The sequence below is a fragment of the Bombina bombina genome, chromosome 2 (genome assembly GCF_027579735.1).
Source record: "Bombina bombina isolate aBomBom1 chromosome 2, aBomBom1.pri, whole genome shotgun sequence".
Lineage (NCBI taxonomy): Eukaryota > Metazoa > Chordata > Amphibia > Anura > Bombinatoridae > Bombina > Bombina bombina.
The window spans coordinates 314,244,813-314,270,194 of NC_069500.1; the positions used below are offsets into that span (position 1 = coordinate 314,244,813).

A 25,382-nucleotide genomic window follows, 5' to 3' on the forward strand; every position below is an offset into this window, starting at 1 on the left:
GATCACTTTGGCAACCTTATAGATATAGATATTGGCATGACCTCTTGTTACATTCTATACATCATAAGTTAAATCAAGTAAGATTATTCTCACAGTAAGAAAATTTGTGCCGCTTGTCAGCCAACTCAGGTATCAAAATGCAGGTGAACCCTCACTTTGCTTTGCTAAACTAAGATAATGTGCGCATATCAGCATATTATGAGATACTGTTAATTGCTGTATGACCCACCCGGAGTAAGCTCCATAGTATTACGCTATACTAATATGCTGATTAAGCTAGATGGTAGTTAGGTATAGACTGGTTCTAACTCAACATGTTATGATAAAAAGCGTCCTAGACACTACACTGACGCGTTTTGCTCGTTAGGGCTTTCTCAAAGCCCCATACCTTCAAGGTAATATCAGAAGTTAAGTAAGCACAGATTAACCGTCAGAATCTAAACGTGAACATACCAATACGGCTATAAGTCGAGTAGATATAAAACATAATATGTGATGATCTTTTTATACATGGTTAATCAATTGCCAGGTGGTTTTCCATCTGAGATACTAGACATATAGTGAGACACAATTGCACAATAGCAACTGAAAAATAACTGTGATGGGTAATTATCTTAAAACATCAGACATACGGTGATCAATCATAATATTACAACCTTGACAAATTATTTATGTACACTGTGGGCAAACCAAAGTAAAACACCAATACATTGGACCATATCCAATTCCCCTTCAATTGTTTAACATAGGTATAAGGCACATAATAAGCCCAATCTTTGAATTAATATTGTTACGAGCGCTTACAAGTTACATTTACTTGCATCATACTTATAAAGTGTTTAATAAATCAGCTAACTAGCACTATTACCAGAAGCGCAACTCTGCAAATATTAAAGCATTACTTAGCTGCTTTTTATGAAACATAGTAACACAGCTATATTATAGTAACAACCTCTGAACTTTTTGCTATACAAAAGAATACGATTTCAGTGTACTAATCACTGTTACCAACTGCTATACTACCAACTCACATTTAGGGAGAGCTCCCTGAACTTGTTATTATTTTGTTTTCAATACTATACTCAGGTTTTTACCCCCTAAGCCCTTCACAGTTGGAAAGTAGCAATAGCCATAGATGTTACAAGTATTATAGCAGGATTACCAATTATTTAGCAGGCATTCATGCCACTAGTACTCCAGTAGGAATACCTACAGCTTATATCGTACTTGTCTATGTCAACATATGCTGAATCTAGCTAGAAATGTATATTCCCACTACAGGGGCAGACACATTGCAAATTAGGTATTAGACTAATATAAGTAACCTACAATTGTGATACTTGGAATTCTTACAACCAAGGCTTTAAATATTTGAATAGTATCACATTACCTAATAACTTGGATCTATCTCACTTAGTTGATTTTAACAATATAGTGTTTTGTGAATGTTTGTGTTAAATACAATTTAAAATTTTCAATAATAAAAGTTATATTTTATTTTATTCCCGAAAAGCACCGCCTACAGAGTCTGGGCACTAGAGTGCTAAACGTGCATGCTGTCCTGTGGAAAAACTCTATTTCCACAATTTTCAAGTATAGATAAATTTCATGCACAAGCACCAACCCACAAACAGGAGTATATAGTACAAGCAGGGAGGAACCATACCAGGTTTACCTCACATTATTCCATAAATACAAAATAAGTGGAGATTGCCTACAATAGTACCATTGTTCAACCTATCTACCAGTTGTATTCCGTGTCTGTCACTCTCTGATCTGGCTCTAGATTAGGGATGGGCGAATGTGCAAATTTTCGAATTTCGAATGTAGAACGAATGTTATTACCGAAATTCGAATTCTAAATTCGAATGTCGATAAGAACGAATATTCTTAAAAATTCGAAAATCGAATGTTATTTACAGTTTTCGAATGTCACTTTCGAATTCGAATGTTTATAATTATATCGAATGTCTACATTCGAAATTCGAATTTTTCGAATTCGAATATAAATTCGAATTTTTCGAATTCGAATATAAATTCGAATTTTTCAAATTCGAATATAAATTCGAATTTTTCGAATTCGAATATTGCATAATTCGAATATTACATTTAAAAGCATTAGAAATACTATTACAATCTAAATTCGAATTTTTCGAATTCGAATACACGTATTGCATAATTCGAATATTACATTTAAAGAAAAAGCATTAGAAATACTATTACAATCTAAATTCGAATTTTTCGAATTCGAATATTGCATAATTCGAATATTACATTTAAAGAAAAAGCATTAGAAATACTATTACAACCTAAATTCGAATTTTTCGAATTCGAATACACGTATTGCATAATTCGAATATTACATTTAAAGAAAAAGCATTAGAAATACTATTACAATCTAAATTCGAATTTTTCGAATTCGAATATTGCATAATTCGAATATTACATTTAAAGAAAAAGCATTAGAAATACTATTACAATCTAAATTCGAATTTTTCGAATTCGAATATTGCATAATTCGAATATTACATTTAAAGAAAAAGCATTAGAAATACTATTACAATCTAAATTCGAATTTTTCGAATTCGAATACACGTATTGCATAATTCGAATATTACATTTAAAGAAAAAGCATTAGAAATACTATTACAATCTAAATTCGAATTTTTCGAATTCGAATACACGTATTGCATAATTCGAATATTACATTTAAAGAAAAAGCATTAGAAATACTATTACAATCTAAATTCGAATTTTTCGAATTCGAATACACGTATTGCATAATTCGAATATTACATTTAAAGAAAAAGCATTAGAAATACTATTACAATCTAAATTCGAATTTTTTCGAATTCGAATACACGTATTGCATAATTCGAATATTACATTTAAAGAAAAAGCATTAGAAATACTATTACAATCTAAATTTGAATTTTTCGAATTCGAATATTGCATAATTCGAATATTACATTTAAAGAAAAAGCATTAGAAATACTATTACAACCTAAATTCGAATTTTTCGAATTCGAATACACGTATTGCATAATTCGAATATTACATTTCAAGAAAAAGCATTAGAAATACTATTACAATCTAAATTCGAATTTTTCGAATTCGAATATTGCATAATTCGAATATTACATTTAAAGAAAAGCATTAGAAATACTATTACAATCTAAATTCAAATTTTTCGAATTCGAATATTGCATAATTCGAATATTACATTTAAAGAAAAAGCATTAGAAATACTATTACAATCTAAATTCGAATTTTTCGAATTCGAATACACGTATTGCATAATTCGAATATTACATTTAAAGAAAAAGCATTAGAAATACTATTACAATCTAAATTCGAATTTTTCGAATTCGAATACACGTATTGCATAATTCGAATATTACATTTAAAGAAAAAGCATTAGAAATACTATTACAATCTAAATTCGAATTTTTCGAATTCGAATACACGTATTGCATAATTCGAATATTACATTTAAAGAAAAAGCATTAGAAATACTATTACAATCTAAATTCGAATTTTTCGAATTCGAATATTGCATAATTCGAATATTACATTTAAAGAAAAAGCATTAGAAATACTATTACAATCTAAATTCGAATTTTTCGAATTCGAATATTGCATAATTCGAATATTACATTTAAAGAAAAAGCATTAGAAATACTATTACAATCTAAATTCGAATTTTTCGAATTCGAATATTGCATAATTCGAATATTACATTTAAAGAAAAAGCATTAGAAATACTATTACAATCTAAATTCGAATTTTTCGAATTCGAATACACGTATTGCATAATTCGAATATTACATTTAAAGAAAAAGCATTAGAAATACTATTACAATCTAAATTCGAATTTTTCGAATTCGAATACACGTATTGCATAATTCGAATATTACATTTAAAGAAAAAGCATTAGAAATACTATTACAATCTAAATTCGAATTTTTCGAATTCGAATACACGTATTGCATAATTCGAATATTACATTTAAAGAAAAAGCATTAAAAATACTATTACAATCTAAATTCGAATTTTTTTAATTCGAATATTGCATAATTCGAATATTACATTTAAAGAAAAAGCATTAGAAATACTATTACAATCTAAATTCGAATTTTTCGAATTCGAATATTGCATAATTCGAATATTACATTTAAAGAAAAAGCATTAGAAATACTATTACAATCTAAATTCGAATTTTTCGAATTCGAATATTTTCGAATGTAATCGTAAAATTCGAAACCAAATATTCGAAAATCGAATGTTAGAATGTTATGTAAACATTCAAAATTCGATTCGAACGAACGAATGTGTTAAAATTCGTGCCGTTTTTCGAATGTTGCGAAACATTCGCCCATCCCTACTCTAGATACATCTTTTGGTAAAAATAATAATGTTTTATTTTTTAAATTTTTTAGTTGCAAGTATATTTTTATTTTGCTGCAGGTAATGTTCACTTTTTTTCTGCTTGCTGGTTGTCAGGGCGATAGTTACGCCTTGCTGCTCTGATTGCCTTGTTTTTTTGGCCTGGGGGCCTTAAAGTCTTTGGTTAATGAAGGGGAAGTATGTGATAGTCGGACCCGGATCAGGTATCACATCACTTCCGGTTTGATGATTTGTTCTGTGTTTCCATGTGTGACATTGTAAATATGTAAGTAAAACTTTTTGTGATTACCTGTGTACTGTTTTGACAGATTCTTACCTTTGACAAAGGTCCATTGTGAGGACCGAAACGTTGGGAATACCGGATTGTACCGGATGATAAAGAATTTATTCGAATTAAGCAAGAGTGCCTGGTTTACTATACAGTGTGTGTATATATATATATATATATATATATATATATAATTAATTTTTTTGTCAATGTGAATGTGAAATATACATAAAGCTCATTGGGGTTCAAAATTTAGGACAAATGTGGCACACGAATAATTGCTATCTTCAATGCACGTTATTGAAAAATTACATATAAAATATTTAAAAAATAATAATATATATTATTTAAATTTATTATACATACTGTAAAATATTCTAAATAATCCATAGAATATATCTATATTTACAGCATGTGCACGCTGCCTACCTAGGAATCTCTTCAACAAAGAATAACATGACCATGAAGCAAATTTGATGACAGAAGTAAATTCTAAAATTGTGAGCATTTCAGTTCCTTTTAGAAATGGAAGTGCAGAACACTGTTATATTCCACACAGCCATTGGGGCATATGTTTCAAGCTCCGTATGGAGCTTGATGCCCCGTGTTTCTGGCGAGCCTGCAGACTCGCCAGAAACAGCAGTTATGAAGCAGCGGTCACAAAGACCGCTGCTCCATAACCTGTCCGCCTGCTCAGAGCAGGCGGACAGACATCACCACAATACAACCCGATCGAGTACGATCAGGTTGATTGACACCCCCCTGCTGGTGGCCGATTGGCCGCGAGTCTGCAGGGGGCAGCATTGCACCAGCAGCTCTTGTAAGCTGCTGGTGCAATGCTGAATACTGCAAGCGTATTGCTCGCCGTATTCAGCGAGGTCTGGCGGACCTGATCCTCAGTGTCGGATCAGGTCCGCCAGACCTTGATACATATGCCCCATTGGCTGTATACTCTAGTGACCTATTTATAACTGTCCCTAATTGGCCACAGCAGAGAAAGTAACCTAAGTTACAACATGGCAGCTCCCATTGTTTTATAGACACTAAAACTTACACTTATGTTGTCTCTATTTAATCAACTAATGAAACTTTAAAAAAATACATCTACATGTTATCTTCTCTTTGAATATTTCATTCTATCTGACTTTTATTAAGTGTTTAATGTCCCTTTAACGTCTATACTCGAATCAGGTTATTTCACAAAATATTTCTTTTTTTTTTTTCTTTTTTTTTAAGAAACAAGGAATAATATTATGTGTTTATTAATTGTTTTACATGTGATTTTTATTTTGTACTTCTTAGCTGGGTTTTATTCAAGTTAATGAAGACTTCATTTACGTTGAGCCCTTGAACACCACACTGGCAGTAGCTGGGCATGCACATCGCATATACAGAAAAAAGAGATCTGCAGGAGACAGAACTACCGCTTCTCAGCATCCACATTGTGGAGTGACAGGTATTTTATCTATTTCATATGTTATTAGCATTTTATTGTGGGGCAAAATTTACATCATGACCTGATGTTTATTATGTTACAGAATCACTAAGTTTCAGTTGTTTTCAGGCCATATTTTTAAGGTTTTTCCATTAATAGAAGATCACAGCAGATAATTTATTTTGACTGTTTCACCTGTAGTTTGGTAGGGAAATCATTTTGATCTGAACTGTTAGCGTTTCTTGTGAGCTGGAATTAAAAAAAAAAACCTTGTTCTATTATATACCTTCTCTTTTAATTACAATCAATTGCAGTTCTCACAGTGGATCTGACTGCAACACCAAGGACTTCAAGAATGTCTAGGATAAGCATATGACTATCCTATAATGAATATTACACTGCAGGAAATACTGGCAGTTTTGTTGGACCCATGGTTCTTATCTTCTGTTAAAAAGTCCTAATTTTCTTACACAATTTGATTACCAAGTGTTACGGTACCAACAGGATACCAAGGTTAATACCAGATGAACAACGTCCTGCATAGGGAATCAGCAATTCACAAACCAGCCAGTTTTCAGGTTTAAACAGAATATCTGCTTTATTTGAAGGCAGCACACAGATTTATACACCCTGGCTTCAGGTTACAAAGGGCATTGGTTTAACAGTAAAGCAAACATATGAACAATGCATCAAACAATTGTCTATTCACAGGTAAAACAGATTAACATATTAAGTTAATTAACTAGGGAAGAACGTTTACTCAGACAATCTGATGTTGGGCAGTCTAGTTAACATAATCACACAAGGACACAATCAGTTTACCCAGACAGACTCCTGAGACACAATCAGATCTTAAACATACATAGAATACATCTTATTACAGAATATAGGAACAGTTCTTATTAGCTATAAAGTCTTTTATGCCCACTTTGCTTATAGAGTCACAATTGCTCCCACAAGGGGCACTCACACCCTGTACCCATCCTGTATTTATGGATACAGGGTGACATAGACATAAGACAGAGGTATGAAAGTACATGGGGTGTCCAGCATATAAAATTCCATATTTCCATGCAGTCTCTGGGTATCCTTAAGCCCATGTACCTCCAGCCCAAAGAATGTTCCATAACAGGCCCTCCAATGTACAGTGGCGAGATTGGTTTTGTCACATCTCTCCCCTTTTCCAAACAGACTAACAGGGTATCTGACCTCCTGCCGGTCAGTGCCCTGGTTAGTCCAGCAACCCACCCATAAAACACAATTAGTAGTACAGCCCACCCACAATAAATGGTTACTACACCTGAGTACGGGGAAAACTTGTCCATGTCCAGGTGCCTCACCACAGCTGTGTGGGGGACTGGTACGCTGAATTGGTGGGTTGCGAGGTGGGCAGAGACCAGCTGTACTCTGCCCGGGTGCCAGCACTACCATGGAAGTAGCCTGGTGGGAGCCTGGTTGCTGGAGGGGAAGACCGACTGTCTCCCCTTCGGATACATAGCTGTGCTGCTGGAGGGGGAGACCAATCATCTCCCCTTTGGCTAAACAGCCGTGTTGCTGGGGGACAGGACCATCAAACTCCTCTCCCTCTGGTTTGTCATGCTCGGCTGTCCAGGGTATATACTGTGGCATATACCACCAGAGCGCCTGGTAGGCATGTCAGTTTGCTGGGACAATCCATCTGTATTCCCGTTATGAGAGAGAATTCCTGTCCATACAAACAAGGGTTCAAATTCCTCAGTGCCCAGACCAGGGCCAAACAGTCCTTCAAAATCCCATCAGCTTCTTTACGAGTTTTCTGTACCTGCTCTTTATAGGTATCCACAATCCCTTCATACTGACATAGGGTGCCCTTGAGTTGCTGCACCTCACTATGAGCCAGCGTCAGCTTCTCCTCCAGTGTCACTAAGTTTGTCTTTAATGTTTCATGTTCCACTCTCAAGCTGGAGTTTTCTGCAGTCTGTCGGTGCAGCTTGTCTAGCAGAGATTCCTGTTCTAAACGTGCTTTTTCCTCTGCGCTCCTCTTCTCCTTCATCAGCGCATTGTAACGGGACCTCCACATATCAATAGCGGATAGAGATTTACTGAGCTCAGCGTCCTGGGGCTTAGCAGCAGGTGGGTCAGTCTCTGCTGCACGGATCTGGGCACGGGTAGTCACAGAGTTAACATCAGCGGGACCCATAGGAGCGTAGGCAGAAACAAGGGGGGCCAAGTCATTTCCAAGAAGAACATCAGCAGGTAAGTCCTTCTTGACCCCCACATTCACAGGTCTATCGCCCACTCCCCAATCCAAATGTACCCTGGCAACAGGTAGGCTGAACACATCGCCCCCTGCTACCCTCACAGCCACAGTGTCTCCAGTGTACTGTTTCTCAGACACCAAGTTCTTTTGAAGCAAGGTCATGGTAGCACCAGTATCCCGTAGACCACTGACCTTCTTCCCATTCACTTTAACCAGTTGCCGGTTATTCCGGTGGGCAGCTTGCACAAGGTCTGCCTCATGTAGGATGCTCCAGCATTCTTGCGCCTCTACGTAGCGGGCCGCAGGCTGAGGATTACGTGGGATTCCGCCGGCGGGTCTTCTCCAGGACTGCGCTTGGTTCGCTGCGTTTAGGGGACACTCTGGTCTTTTGTGCCCTAGTTGCTTACATCTAAAGCACCGAATAGGTTGTGAGTAGCCCCGCGAATTGAACAGGGCTCTCTGAGGGTAGTTTGTGGCCGGAGGCCGTGTGGTATAGCGGTGCGCCGGGGTTTGGTAACTGGCAGCTGCTGGGGTGACTGGGGGTCTGTACTCCACTCTAGCAGGGGGCTTAGTGGTAGCAATGTCCAGTTTGCGGGCATCCGTATACTCATCTGCCAAGCGAGCCGCTTCCTGCAGGGTGGAGGGTTTACGGTCCCGAACCCACTCTCGAACTCCTGCGGGTAATTTGTCGAAGCAATGTTCCAACAGGAATAGCTGCAGCACCTCTTCCCCAGATATGGCTTGGCACCCCGCTATCCAGTGAGCTGCTGTGCGGTGCACCTTACATGCCCACTCAAGGTAGGAATCTCCAGCTAATTTAACAGTGTCTCTGAACCGTCTCCGGTATGCCTCCGGTGTAACCGCATACCTGGAGAGCAGAGCCTCTTTTACAGTATTATAATCCCTGACTTCCTCATCTGGAATGGCCCGAAAAGCCTCTCTGGCCCGGCCGGATAATTTTCCAGATAATATCGTGACCCAGTCCTCTGCGGGTACCTTGTGTAGTGCACATTGCCTCTCAAAATCCGCAAGGTACCCATCAATCTCTCCTTCTGTTTCCAGGAAGTTTTTAAAAGCTGCAAAATGTACTTTTCTCTTTTCCATCTTAGTCAGTATTGTAATAATCCCCCTCTTCCTGAGGTTACTGGCTTGTGTAGTTGCTCTTCTGGGCGATAAGGTTCATCCCACCGCTGCCACCAATGTTACGGTACCAACAGTGTACCAAGGGTTAATACCAGGGAACAACGTCCTGCATAGGGAATCAGCAATTCACAAACCAGCCAGTTTCAGGTTTAAAACAGAATGACATTTATTAAAGGCTAGATGCCTAGTATTTATACAGGTTTGACACCCCCCCAGATGGGGGTTGAAAGACTGTTGTACATTACATGGAGGGAACAAGCCCTTTGACATGATACAATAGAATTATATTACTTAAACACTTCAACCACAAGACACTCTTGGCCCTTCTTATCACTTAGGCGTTTTCTCTCTGGAGGTGATCAAACAATAGAATGCTTAGCACTAATTAGATTATAGCTGGAGCCAGCAACTCTGTCTTTAGAAATTAGTTTCTTAGCTAAACACAATTAACTCCTTCAGTCCTGACAGAAGGGTCTGTCACATATCTCCCCCGTTGTGGAACACTCCGGCAGACCCGGCTTGACCCTTTGGCGGGTCAACCTGGGGATGACCGGACTAGGAGGTGGTAGGCATGTCAGTTTGCCAGGACAATCCATCTGTATTCCCGTTATGAGAGAGAATTCCTGTCCATACAAAGAAGGGTTCAACTTCCTCAGTGCCCAGACTAGGGCTAAACAGTCCTTCAAAATCCCATCAGCTTCTTTACGAGTTTTCTGTACCTGCTCTTTATAGGTATCCACAATCCCTTCATACTGACATAGGGTGCCCTTGAGTTGCTGCACCTCACTATGAGCCAGCGTCAGCTTCTCCTCAAGTGTCGCTAAGTTTGTCTTTAAGGTTTCATGTCCCACTCTCAAGCTGGTGTTTTCTGCAGTCTGTCGGTGCAGCTTGTCTAGCAGAGATTCACGTTCTAAACGTGCTTTTTCCTCTGCGCTCCTCTTCTCCTTCATCAGCGCATTGTAACGGGACCTCCACATATCAATAGCGGATAGAGATTTACTGAGATCAGCGTCCTGGGGCTTAGCAGCAGGTGGGTCAGTCTCTGCTGCACGGATCTGGGCACGGGTAGTCACAGAGTTAACATCAGCGGGACCCATAGGAGCGTAGGCAGAAACAAGGGGGGCCAAGTCATTTCCAAGAAGAACATCAGCAGGTAAGTCCTTCTTGACCCCCACATTCACAGGTCTAGCGCCCACTCCCCAATCCAAATGTACCCTGGCAACAGGTAGGCTGAACACATCGCCCCCTGCTACCCTCACAGCCACAGTGTCTCCAGTGTACTGTTTCTCAGACACCAAGTTCTTTTGAAGCAAGGTCATGGTAGCACCAGTATCCCGTAGACCACTGACCTCCTTCCCATTCACTTTAACCAGTTGCCGGTTATTCCGGTGGGCAGCTTGCACAAGGTCTGCCTCATGTAGGATGCTCCAGCATTCTTGCGCCTCTACGTAGCGGGCCGCAGGCTGAGGATTACGTGGGATTCCGCCGGCGGGTCTTCTCCAGGACTGCGCTTGGTTCGCTGCGTTTAGGGGACACTCTGGTCTTTTGTGCCCTAGTTGCTTACATCTAAAGCACCGAATAGGTTGTGAGTAGCACCGCAAATTGAACAGGGCTCTCTGAGAGTAGTTCGTGGCCGGAGGCCGTGTGGTATAGCGGTGCGCCGGGGTTTGGTAACTGGCAGCTGCTGGGGTGACTGGGGGTCTGTACTCCACTCTAGCAGGGGGCTTAGTGGTAGCAGTGTCCAGTTTGCGGGCATCCGTATACTCATCTGCCAAGCGAGCCGCTTCCTGCAGGGTGGAGGGTTTACGGTCCCGAACCCACTCTCGAACTCCTGCGGGTAACTTGTCGAAGCAATGTTCCAACAGGAATAGCTGCAGCACCTCTTCCCCAGATACGGCTTGGCACCCCGCTATCCAGTGAGCTGCTGTGCGGTGCACCTTACATGCCCACTCAAGGTAGGAATCTCCAGCTACTTTAACAGTGTCTCTGAACCGCCTCCGGTATGCCTCCGGTGTAACCGCATACCTGGAGAGCAGAGCCTCTTTTACAGTATTATAATCCCTGACTTCCTCATCTGGAATGGCCCGAAAAGCCTCTCTGGCCCGGCCGGATAATTTTCCAGATAATATCGTGACCCAGTCCTCTGCGGGTACCTTGTGTAGTGCACATTGCCTCTCAAAATCCGCAAGGTACCCATCAATCTCTCCTTCTGTTTCCAGGAAGTTTTTAAAAGCTGCAAAATTTACTTTTCTCTTTTCCATCTTAGTCAGTATTGTAATAATCCCCCTCTTCCTGAGGTTACTGGCTTGTGTAGTTGCTCTTCTGGGCGATAAGGTTCATTCCGTCGCTGCCACCAATGTTACGGTACCAACAGGATACCAAGGTTAATACCAGATGAACAACGTCCTGCATAGGGAATCAGCAATTCACAAACCAGCCAGTTTTCAGGTTTAAACAGAATATCTGCTTTATTTGAAGGCAGCACACAGATTTATACACCCTGGCTTCAGGTTACAAAGGGCATTGGTTTAACAGTAAAGCAAACATATGAACAATGCATCAAACAATTGTCTATTCACAGGTAAAACAGATTAACATATTAAGTTAATTAACTAGGGAAGAACGTTTACTCAGACAATCTGATGTTGGGCAGTCTAGTTAACATAATCACACAAGGACACAATCAGTTTACCCAGACAGACTCCTGAGACACAATCAGATCTTAAACATACATAGAATACATCTTATTACAGAATATAGGAACAGTTCTTATTAGCTATAAAGTCTTTTATGCCCACTTTGCTTATAGAGTCACAATTGCTCCCACAAGGGGCACTCACACCCTGTACCCATCCTGTATTTATGGATACAGGGTGACATAGACATAAGACAGAGGTATGAAAGTACATGGGGTGTCCAGCATATAAAATTCCATATTTCCATGCAGTCTCTGGGTATCCTTAAGCCCATGTACCTCCAGCCCAAAGAATGTTCCATAACAGGCCCTCCAATGTACAGTGGCGAGATTGGTTTTGTCACACCAAGATCTCCATAATTCTGCACCATTTTCTTTAAGTGCAAAAACTAAGTCCTGCAAGAAAAATAAGTTGTCTTTATGTTTTTTAATAAAACCAACCAACTTTATCCTCAGCCACCCGCATCTGTTGATAATGAAGGTGCACACTCATGCTGCCTTCAATCAGCCTCTGCAGTGACTGGTTTCACATGAGCTGCAAGACATTTTAGAGTGAGTTTTATATTTAGGGAACTCTTTGGTCCCTATCCAGGAATACAGTCACAATATACGGCCTGTGATGCATTCGTATCATATTTGAATATTCACAAAAAACTATTTAAAGGTCCTTGATAGCAGTATCCAAAGTCACATTTTGGGATAGATTACGAGTGGAGTGCAAACGTTTGCACGTGGGTTTTCGTGATCGTTTGCGACCATGTTAAATTGTGCTCATATTACAAGTTGAGCTCACGTGATCATGGTTTACGCTGGAATGATTACTACAATCTCAGAGCTGTGGTAAACTGTTTTGCAAAGCTAAAAAGTTGCACATAGCACATCAGAAATACATTACAAAAGTGCACTTACACTCATGATAACACCATGTAATAAAAATTTGTTTTAAAAAATATTGCACATAAATGTTGTAAGGTCTCAAAGATATGAAATCTGAGGTGTTAGAAAAAAAAGGCAGGCAAACATAGAGATACATACATCTCTAAAGATGGATATGTATGTATATATATATATATATATATATATATATATATATATATATATATATATATATATATATGTATGTGTGTGTGAATATATATATATATATATATATATATACACATGTCTGAGGAAGGGGTGAATGCCCCGAAATGTCACTGCTGAATAAAGTGTGCTGTATGTAAATATGTATTTACAGGCATATATACACATATGTACATATATATAATAATATAGATACATAGAAGTGCATTGGAACCCTTTGCAATTAAGTAGATGAAAATATATATAATCATATTTATGCAATATTCATATTTAATAAAGTGTTATATTGTGGATTTACTGTAAATATTTGTAAGTATTTATAAAAAAGATATTCATATATATATCTATACATATATACATATATATATATATATATATATATATATATATATATATATATATATATATATTTGTGTGTGTGTGTGTATATATATATATATATATATATATATATATATATATATATGTGTGTATAGAGATATATATTGTACCAAAATACCATCATATATATATATATATATATATATATATATATAAATATGTATTTATAAATAAATAGAACCTATTCTGCTATGTGCAGAACATTGGAATGTGAAATATTCATATTTTCATGTTGGGTTAGTATATGAGAATATGAGTTTTTGGTTTAGAGTGCGAGTCTCCATTGACTTCTATGGGGAATAGGTTATCTTTTGCACAACATTCTAATTGTGCTAGAAGTAAGCTGTTTGCACTTGTTGGGTTACCACGCGTGCAATAACTTTTTTACTTTCAACTCGTAATATCAGCAGAACCCGACGCTTGCAAAAAGTTTACTTCTAGCACAATTAGCGCTATAGCAGAAGCGTAAAATACTGCTCACTTAGAAAATGCATAATGAATATATATATATATATATATATATATATATATACATTGTTGGCCTAACCCTACCTTTGTCATGTACTGAAATTTTATTCCTTGAGAGCCTGAAATTACGACATAACTTTAAAACAGACAAAATTTAATGATTCACTTTGCTTTTAATTATATTTTATTTACAGCTGGTTTTGCTATCAAACTGTATTTAGCAATGTGTCTTAACAATTCCTTTGTATTGGAATGCATGATTGGAAAGGACTGAATTGTTATACAAACAATACACAAGGGTTTAAGTGGCTCTGCATTGTCAATTACATTTTGAAAATATGCATTATGAAAATTTAAAGGAGCATATTGACCTTGACAAATACTCTTGTATTTCAATTGTGAAAATCAGCAAAACAATCACCGCTACTAGTAATTTCTGCTACACTCCTAATGCGTACTTCCATGCATTACTCAGGTAAAGGCTTTGGATTGGCTGCAGACACTCTTCAGGCCAATCTAAAGTCTTATGTAAGTAACACATAGGATGGAAGCAAAGTCTTCTGTGTTTTTCTAATACTTAAAGTGATTGTAAAGTTTAATGAATAAGTGCCCACTATCTAAAAAAAATCTTAAAAACAGGGACACTTTCATTCATTAAACTTTACAAAGACACTTATTTTTTAAAATACTTACCTTTGAGTTATGATAAACATAACGCCGATCCTCCACCCGCAGCTCCTGCTTTCTTTAGCAGATCGATGACGAATCTGGCTTCCTCCAGTTGTTGTGTGTCCCCTTTGGTGTCCAGCTCGTGAGGCACGCAACGATTGGAGGAAGCCAAATCATCATCGATCTGCTAATGAAAGCAGGAGCTGCGGGCAGAGGATAGGCGTTATGATTACCATAATGCCAAGTTAAGTATTTTTAAAAATAAGCATCTTTTGTAAGGTTTAATGAATTAAAGTGTCCCTGTTTTTAAGATTATTTTTAGATACCGGGCACTTATTCATTAAACTTTACAATCACTTTAATGTGACACGTTTCCAAAATATGACTGGTAATGTAAGTACCCATTAAAAAAAATTATATAAAAATTACAAAACAAATTAATACAACACACAAACAGCGTGATCAGTTGCCATAGCACCGGGTAAACAGATAAGCAACCCGGAACAGCGTGCTGAGAGTGAGCGATCATGTTCGTGATCATACATAAAAACAAGAGTGCCAGCAAGGTAATAACAAGCTGTGATACACAGAAAATTAATCAAAGTGTGAATATGTTTCTAACACATCTACTCGGGCATATTACACATATAGCTATGACTATAGCGGACCATTCTATACCCCCTGGTATCAATGTGACCACTGGTAGAGCAAGCCCTAAACAAGCTGTCACAACAGACAGAGTAAATGGGGAGACTAAACTCCCTTCATATCACCTGGAGTATGGTATAGACTTAATTTTGAGCTTTAGAGCAAGTTTTCCTGCAGTCCTTTCATTTCCTGTAGCAGCAGGCATAATCTATAGTAGTGTTCAATCCCTTCAGGGAGACAGTGTCTAGATCAGAGATCCATCTGGTCTCCAGGCGTAGGAGGACCAGAGCCCCGTCAACACCTCGCCTGAGGCGTGGTACATGATCTATGAGCATCGTTCTTAAAGGGACAGTTTAGTCAAAATTAAACTTTCATGATTCAGATAGGGCATGTAATTTTAAACAACTTTCCAATTTACTTCTATTATCTAATTTGCTCAATTCTTTAGATATCCTTTGTTGAAGAAATAGCAATGCACATGTGTGAGCCAATCACACAAGGCCTCTGTGCAGCAACCAATCAGCAGCTACTGAGCATATCTAGATATGCTTTTCAGCAAGTGATATCAAGAGAATGAAGCAAATTAGATAATAGAAGTAAATTATAAAATTGTTTAAAATGACATGCTCTTTCTAAATCATGAAAGAAAAAAATTGGGTTTTATGTCCCTTTAAGGATGATACAGTGTCCAGCAGTCATAAAATGCCTGGCAACAGGTTGGTCTGAATGGCCCTTTTTAATTGCTTGCCGTTTGCAGACTTATAGTAAGTCAGCCGTTCTGTTACTGTCTTGCCAATATAGAAGGGGGGGGGGGGGGGCAAATGATAGCATAGACAACATACTCTGATGTGCACAACAATCTGTGTTTAATGGTATATCTCCTGTTGGTATGAGGGTTATGGAAGCTGCTTCCCGTGATAAGGCTGTTGCACGTAACACAACTCCCACAGCGAAAGCATCCATGCTTGCCTTTAGGTAACCACATATTTTGCTTTCAGCAATGAGTTGGGTCGTTAAGCACTAGTAGGTCTTGCGAGAGGCTTCCACTGTGGGAGCTGTGTTACGTGCAACAGCCTTATCACAGGCAGCTGCTACCATCACCCTCATACCAACAGAAGATATACCATCAAACACAGATTGTCGTGCACATCAGAGTATGTTGTCTATGCTATCATTTGCCCCTGTTCCCTCTTCTATATTGGCAAGACAGTAACTTCTTTCAGAGAACGGCTGGCTAACCATAAGTCTGCAAAATGACAAGGGATTGAAAAGGGTCATTCAGACCAACCTGTTGCCAGGCACTTTATCTCTGCTGGACACTCTGTATGATCCTTAAGAATGATGCTCATAGATCATGTACCGTGCCTCAGGCGAGGTGGTGACAGGGCTTTGGCCCTCCTACGCCTGGAGGCAAAATGGATCTATGATCTAGACATTGTCTCCCCGAAGGGATTGAACACCACTATAGATTATGCCTGCTGCTACAGGAAATGAAAGGACTGCGGGAATCTTCTTTGCTCTAAAGCTCAAATTTAAGTCTAAACCATACTCCATGGGATATGAAGGGAGTTTCTCCCCATTCACTCTGTCTGTTGTGACAGCATTGATACAAGGGGGTATAGAATGGTCCGCTAAAGTCAGAGCTATATGTGTAATATGCCCGAGTAGATGTGTTATAAACATATTCACACTTTGATTAATTTCTGTGTTTCACAGCTTGCTATTACCTTGTATCACTCTTGTTTTTATGTAAGATCATGACCGTGATCGCACACTATCTCTCAGCACGCTGTTCCAGGTTGCTTATCTGTTTACTCGGTGCTATGGCAACTGATCACGCTGTCATTGGTATGGGCTTAGCAGACGTCAGCAGTTGGTGTGATGTCTTTCAGCGTGTGGTAAGATGCTGTGTATGCGATTACTGCGCTGTCCCGCACTTTAGTTAATGTGTTTGCACTTTAGTTAATGTGTTATTTGGGTATTTAAGTATGGGGTGTGAGAGGTGTTCACTATGGGGTATATTTATCAAAGCGTCAACTATGTTGCATTCGCGGACATCAATACGCTTGCCTAACATCGCCAAACATTGCGGTTGCGGATCTGAATATGATCTCCATATTTAGGAAAAAAGCTGTCAAAAACATGCGCACCAAGAACGGGGCAATGAGCATCAGACTGTTGTTAACTAACAGTCATCGATGATGCTGTTATTCGGGGTACCCAACTTTATTTATACCATTTCACTAAACTCATAACTAAAGTGCTACAAAGTACACGAAACACCCATAAACTACCTATTAACCCGTAAACCGCCACCTTCCCTTCGCAAACAATATACTAAACCTATTAACCCCTAATCTTCCGCTCCCGACATCACCGCCACTAATAAAAATATTAACCCCTATTCCGCCGCTTCCCGTCATCGCCACCACCTAAATAAAATTATTAACCCCTATCCCGCCACTCCCCGCCACTGCCACCACTAAATAAACTTATTAACCCCTAAACCTCTGGCCTCCCACATTACCACCACTAACTAAACCTATTAACCCCTAAACAGTCAGCCCCCCTCATCGCAAAAAACTAAATTAAGCTATTAACCCCTAAACCTAACAACCCCATAACTTTAAATTAAAATGACAAGATCCCTATCTTAATATAAATTAAAACTTAACCTACCCTAACTAGTATACTAAAATTAAATTAAACTACCAATTAAATAAACTAAATTACACTAAAAACCTAACACTACAAAAATTATTTAAATATACAATTAAACATTATTACAAAGTACTAAATTACAAAAAAAACCCCACTAAGTTCCAAAAAATAACACAAAATTACGAAAAATAAACAAAATTATCCAAAATAAAAAAAATGACACATAATCTAATAGCCCTTTTAAAATAACCCCCCCCCAATAAAAAACCCTGGCCTACAATAAACTACCAAATCAGGGATAGGCAAGGTGTCCATACACGGACACTGGTGTCCGTGACTAGCCCTTGCATTGTCCGCCACAACCTAAGTATATCTTTTCTTTCTGATTAAATAATAGGAATAAAAAAAAAAAAGATGTAGTGTGAATAATGTTAGTGGCTTGTCAACAGACTGCTAGCGATATTGGGTGATAAGTTATGGAATAAATAAAGTCTGAGTGAAATACTGGATGTGTATCTGCATCTGTGTAATAACACCCAGCTCTATACAAAGACACAGTAGTGACACTGGCACATGCGTATAGCCAGACAAGGGCTGGTTATAGGGTCAGTGGTATCTGCATCAGTATAACACCACCCAGTGCTATATAATGACACAGTAGTGACACTTGCACATGGGTATAGCCAGAGGAGGGCTGTTTATAGGATCAGTGGTATCTATACCAGTATAATAACACCCAGCACTATATAATGACACAGTAGTGACTCAGGCACATGGGTATATCCAGAGGAGGGCTGGTTATAGGATCAGTGGTATTATCTGCATCAGTATAATAACACCCAGCACTATATAATGACACAGTAGTGACTCAGGCACATGGGTATATCCAGAGGAGGGCTGGTTATAGGATCAGTGGTATTATCTGCATCAGTATAATAACACCAAGCACTATACAAAGACACAGTAGTGACACTGGCTCATGGGCATAGCCAGAGGAGGGCTGGTTATAGGATCAGTGGTATCTGTATCAGTATAATAACACCAAGCACTATAAAATAATGTTTTTAATTTCAAATGTACCTTGGTGTCCTTCACTATGGTCTGTACTTTGGAAACTGTCCGCCACAGCCTTTGTCTGTGCCTATACCTACTACCAATAGCCCTTAAAAGGGCATTTTGTGGGGCATTGCCCCAAAGATATAATCTCTTTTACCTGTAAAAAAAAATAGAAAAAAACTCCCCAACAGTAAAATCCACCACCCAACCAACTCCCCAAATAAAAACCCTAACTCTAAAAAAACCCCTAAGCTACTGATTTGAACAGCCAATAGGATTTCAGAAGCTTGCCTCCTATTGGCTGATTTGAATTTAACACTCAAATCAGCCAATAGGAATGCAAGGGACGCCATCTTGAATCACGCCCCTTGCATTAAAGCTTCAGTTTACAGTGGCGACCGTAAGAAGAGGATCTCTGCATCAGATGGCTTCAGGATGGACCCGCTCCGCGCCACAGGGATGAAGATAGAAGATGCCGCTTGGATGAAGACTTCGCTGCTTGGATGGATGAAGACATTGCCGCCTAGATGAAGATGTCTGCCGCCTGGATGGATGAAGACATCACCGCCTGGATGAAGACTTCTCCGCCTGGATGTCGGGACTTCAGAACTGTAAGTGGATCTTCGGGGGTTAGTGTTAGGATTTTTTTTTTAATTTTTGGGTGGGTTTTTATTTTAGATTAGGGTTTGGGCTTGTAAAAGATCTAAATGCCCTTTTTAGGGCAATGGGTAACTTAGGTTTTTTCTAGAGTTAGGGTTTTCATTGGGGGGGGTTGGTTGAGTGGTGGGTTTTACTGTTGGGGGTCTTTCTATTTTTTTTTACAGGTAAAAGAGCTGATATCTTTGGGGCAATGCCCCACAAAAGACCTACCTATTGGTAGTTTATTGTAGGCTAGGGTTTTTTTTACTTGGGGGGTATATTTTGATAGGGCTATTAGATTAGGTGCAAAAAAAAATTATTTTGGATAATTTTGTTTTGTTATTTTTTGTAATTTAGTGTTTGTTATTTTTTGTAACTTAGTGTTTGTTTGTTTTTTGTAATTTAGTACTTTGCAAAAATGTTTAATTGTTTATTTAAATAATTTTAGAAGTGTTAGGTTTTTTAATATATAATTTAGTTTATTTAATTGGTAGTTTAGTTTAATTTTAGTATAATAGTTAGGGTAGGTTAATTTACAGTTTATGATTAGTTTATTTTAATTCTACAGGTAAGTTTTAATTTATATTAAGATAGGGATCTTATTAGGTTTAGGGGTTAATAGCTTCATTTAGTTTTTTGCGATGTGGGGGGCTGACGGTTTGGGGCTTAATAGGTTTAGTTAGTGGTGGTGATGTGGGAGGCCAGAGGTTTAGGGGTTAATAAGTTTATTTAGTGGCGGAGGTGTCGGGGAGTGGTGGGATAGGGGTTTATTCATTTTATTTGTGTTGGCGATTTCAGGGGCGGCAGATTAGGGGTGTTTATACTCAGGGTTTATGTTAGAGTGTTAGGTGTAAACGTAACTTTTTTTCAACCATATAAATCAATGTGATATGCTTCATTCTCTTGCAGCATTGAACATAAGCTTTCGGTGCTTTCAGACTCCCATTGATTTCTATGGCATCCGCGGCCTCAAGAGTGGTGGTTTGAAAACCAGGTATGCTGCGTCAGAATTGCCGCGAGCTTACCTGTTAAATGTTTACATTTGCGTTTGATTGAGATCGCAGGATTGTATGTTACGTAAAAAATTTCAACATTTGCCGATCTTGACTCTTTGATAACTACGTCAGATCAATCTCGTAACAATTACGATGAAGAATTCCAGCGTATTTTTGGTTGTCGCTTTCGCAAATAGGCCCCTATGTCTTCACGGCCTCCATTTGAAAAAGGCTCCTGCGAGAGCCGAAACATCATGATTATGGGTTAAGGCCCTTGTCTCTGTTTCATTATATAAAGGCTTTTTGTAACATACTCCTGTGCTTTGCCTGCTTCATTTGGGTATCCCATTTTCGCTGACGCTGGGAGAGGGGTTCACCTATTCTCTGGTTAGTAATTGTTGGTGTGTGCCATTTCCCTTGCACCTTTATTTATTTATTTATTTATATATACAGTATATACTAGTGGGAAAGCCTGCCCAGAGGGCAGTCTATTGTGGTGACGGAACCACTGAACCACCCTGCCATTTTCGGAAGGGCAGTCTATTGTGGTAACGGAACCACCCTGCCATTTTCGGAATCCACCTGAATGCAGCGCGGTGAAAGAATCCACCTGGATGCAGCTTACTTATTCATCCAGGTGAATTCTTTTGGCTGCGCGCGCAGTCAACATTCTGTTGGCTGCCTCGCCCCCTGCCAACATTCCATTGAGGATGCGCGCGCAATTGCCGACGGTGACAGACATTACAAACGCAATTATAGTATATATATATATATATAATTTATATATATATATATATATCTAAAAAAAAAAAATTTCATGTTTATGACTTGTATTTTAGTTTGCAGAGGTTTTTGACATGTTGAGATAATATTGAGAACAATAATAATAAAAAATCAAGTGGCCCTGATGATTGAATTAATTGGGTATTTTATCTTTTACAGATAAAAGAAGAACAACAAATTATAAAGCTCCTGAAAATGGAAGAGGAAAAAGATATTCCTATAAACAAAATCAAGAATACAATATAGAAACTGTAGTTGTTGCTGATCCAGCCATGGTTTCCTATCACGGATCAGATGCTACCAGAAAGTTCATTCTCACCATCCTTAATATGGTAATACTTGATTTAAAGGACACAACATGATCCTATTTATTTTATAATTATGTGAATTTTAATGATATAGTTTTTGTCAGCTAGAACCTTGTTAACCATTTTTTGTTTTGTTCACCAGCCCACTAAGGGCCAGATTAGGAGTAGGGCACAAAATGTGTGCTTTTGCAAGCACGATATTTTTGCTCCACTCGTAATATCAGCCCACACAATTGATCTCTGGTTAATTTTCGGAGAGCTAATTGCTACTGCAAGCTTGTAATGACTGGTTATTTATTGTGCGCCAGTAAACAGGCAAATTTGCCCATTTACAGACGCACGATAAATTAGCGCTCCACTTGTAATCTAGTCTGAAATCATGTGTATAGTAGTATTGATATTATAGCTTAGATCTGTAATAATTGGAGGCATCAGAAAGACTTGCACCACCCCTACTGGTTAGGTGAGAATAATTACTGGTCTAATGTAACGACTAGTAGAACTTCCCAGCTTGTATTATTATTGATTCTGGCAAATATACAAGTTATTTAATCTAAATCACGGAGGCCAACTGGCAGCACAAGGCTGTTGCCATCACTGATCTATAGGGTTACTCTGTCTGTTAGTAAATGGCGAATATTTTTTCTCATTTATGTGATTAGTTCAAAAAATAATGTGATTTTAAGTTAAAGCCGGTAAACAATTGCAGCTTGCTTTAGGGTGACATTGTCCTTTTAAAGCAATAGTTTTGACATAACAAAAATATATCTGTCTTTTTTGTCTGATATCAAGTTTTTAACTTTGTCTGATATTGTCAGCCCCAAAATAGTTATTCAGAGTGTAACATGCTTCTGATGAAGTCAGGTAGGTAGCAAGATGGGCCCATACTGCAGAGGAATGACAGGAAAGAAGTTAAACTAGACAGTACTAGTTGGATACTGAAGGTCAGCTGAGCTGTGCTGCTGAAGACAAGAGCAGGATAAACTTGGCAGTATTTGGATTGTGAAGACTCAAGACAGCTTAGAGGTTCTGCAGCAGATAAGAGCAGGAAAAAGTTGGCAGTACATCAATCAAGACAGCTGTGATGTTCTAAAGTCAACTGGCACTATTAGAGATGTGTTGCATCAGAAACACAGTCAGACAAATACAGAATGCAGACAAAAACAGGAACACACTTAAACCCATGGTAAACATAATGCCAGGAGCTTCAGTATACACTACTATATAAGCTACTAAACAGAGAGTGATTGCAAAAACATTTCCTGATGCAATGTCAGTTAATATAGCATAGAAGAGTGACATCACAAGCGTGGGTGTAATATTGTCTAGAAACTAGCACAAAGTGTTTGCATATGTACATAAGTCAAAGAAAAAAACACCGGACAATAGTAACTTAATGACTATTATTGCTCAAACAATAGCACCTCCCACTGCTCTTGCCAGACCAATTATACAAAGACAGGGCCTATCAATCACTGTGGACTTTTTAACTTCACCATCTCTGAAGTGGCAGTGTGGTTAGGAAGCAGTGTCTTGAGGTAGTTTTTAGGCTTGCATGAGTGACTTAAAAGTTACATCCTCAGCATGGTAAACAGACCTCATTATCTTCAGCCTATGTTTGATTATAATGCAAAATGATGTGCATCCAATGCTGTCAGTAGCTGACTCTGTATAAAAACTGTGGGCACCCTTTATTTATAATACCATAGTTTTATTACACACTTGCGTAGCAAGCTAAGGAAGGATTTTCATTTCTTTTCTTTTTTTTTTTTTTTTTCTATTTATAAATGTATTATAAAAAATCTAATCTTTTTTAGGTTTACAACCTCTTCCAGCACAAAAGTCTAGGTGTACAGATGAACCTTCGGGTTACAAAACTTGTCCTCCTTCATGAAACACCGGTAAGTAAGCAAATTGTAAGTTGTTTTTGTAAAAGAAATTTGATGATAGTTGCATATTAAGATATTTTTTTTATATATACAATTCAGTAAATTGTAAGAACATGTCACAAGTTGTTATGTAAGCAGATTACAATTTAGACTGAGATGTATCTAGACAAATTCCTTGCAAAATACTTCTTATTCTTGCAAGTGATTTCTAACAGAGTTTTAGTGCAATCATTGGTTTCTCATGAGGTTTTCAAATTCATACCCATTCCAATTGATTTGAAAACCCAATATGAACACATTTATGTTAAGCTTCTCAAATAACGGAGGTATTTAAATGAAAAGACAGATCAAGCACTAAAAACAATGGATTTTTAACACAAAATACATACTGGGCTAGATTACAAGTGGAGTGCAACCCATAGTACTGGGTGTGTTATCCTTAGCGGGACCCTGTGATTAGAATATCGAACAATCTTGTATTATAAGTAGATGATAAAAAAGGTTTAACAGAGAATCTTAACACAGCTGACATTTCTTAAAGGGACAGTATACTGTAAAATAGTTTTACCCTTAATGTTTTACAATTGCTTTTTTTACCAACTGCAGAGTAAAAAATGTATGAAAATTAGCCTTTTAAGGCTTATTTGTGTATATTAAAGCTCTGATTTTTTTGTTTTGAAGCCACAACCTAATAAAATGGGTTGAGCTTGTAGGTTTAATCAGATCTCATTACTGTATCACATTGTGCATATATACCTGCTTCTTTATCTTATATCTGTCCTTAAAACAATCACCAGTACTTTGAGAGAACAATGGAAAATCAACATTGTATTACCTTATCTCTGCTATATCCGACTGGGAGTGTAATTTCTTCAGCTGGCTGTGTTTACAAAGCTTATCTATAGCTGGTACGCGCGGCCACAAACTTTCAGAATAGGTGGGGATACCACATGCTAAATCAACTATTTCAAATGCCAATATAAGGGTAAAGGAGCTACTTGTAAACAATTTAATACACTCCAGCAGGTAAAGTGGATCATTGGGAACAAATTAAAGGGGAGAATTTTTTTGAGTAAACTGTCCCTTTAAGTACACCCTATACTTTGAATGGATAGCGCAAGGTTTACTATTATATCTCATATTTCAGATAGTGAACTTGAGTATTTTGCTGAAGCTCAACAAAAAATAATGCTGGGAAATTTAATGTTAACGCCTGAATATATGCATAACAAAGTACAAGTAAAATATATATTTAAATAAAGTATTTCATTCATATTTATACAAATGGTCACTGACCTGGTAGGCTGTTTAGGAACTGAAACCCAACAGCACACCCTTACAAGCTTATTCTAGCCAAAATTGAAATCCACATGGATGCATTTTAGTTTTGAATAGAAGCATTTTTTGATATATACATGTATTAGCAAAAATGCTTTTAATAAAAGCTATAGCTGTTTCAAATGTGCATTTACGTATGCATGTGCACCAGCATTTTAAACACAGCACTTGCTCAGACAGCCCAAGGTGCTTGCACCATCTGGTAATGACTCAATTTGTTAATTGCTGACATGATACAAGCCCCACTGGTGCTCTGAGTAGCTGCAGTATTCAAAAT

At 38.1% G+C, this 25,382-nt stretch overlaps 1 protein-coding gene across 1 annotated transcript in view; it reads left to right on the top strand.

Moving 5' to 3' along the window:
• ADAMTS19 (ADAM metallopeptidase with thrombospondin type 1 motif 19) overlaps nucleotides 1–25,382 on the top strand; it is a 574,573-nt gene that overhangs the window by 81,190 nt on the left and 468,001 nt on the right. Inside the window, exons 3-5 of the mRNA XM_053701647.1 lie at nucleotides 5,978–6,131; nucleotides 21,730–21,902; nucleotides 23,696–23,779. Coding sequence (XP_053557622.1) covers nucleotides 5,978–6,131; nucleotides 21,730–21,902; nucleotides 23,696–23,779 — 411 coding nt within the window. The remainder of the gene's footprint in view (nucleotides 1–5,977; nucleotides 6,132–21,729; nucleotides 21,903–23,695; nucleotides 23,780–25,382) is intronic.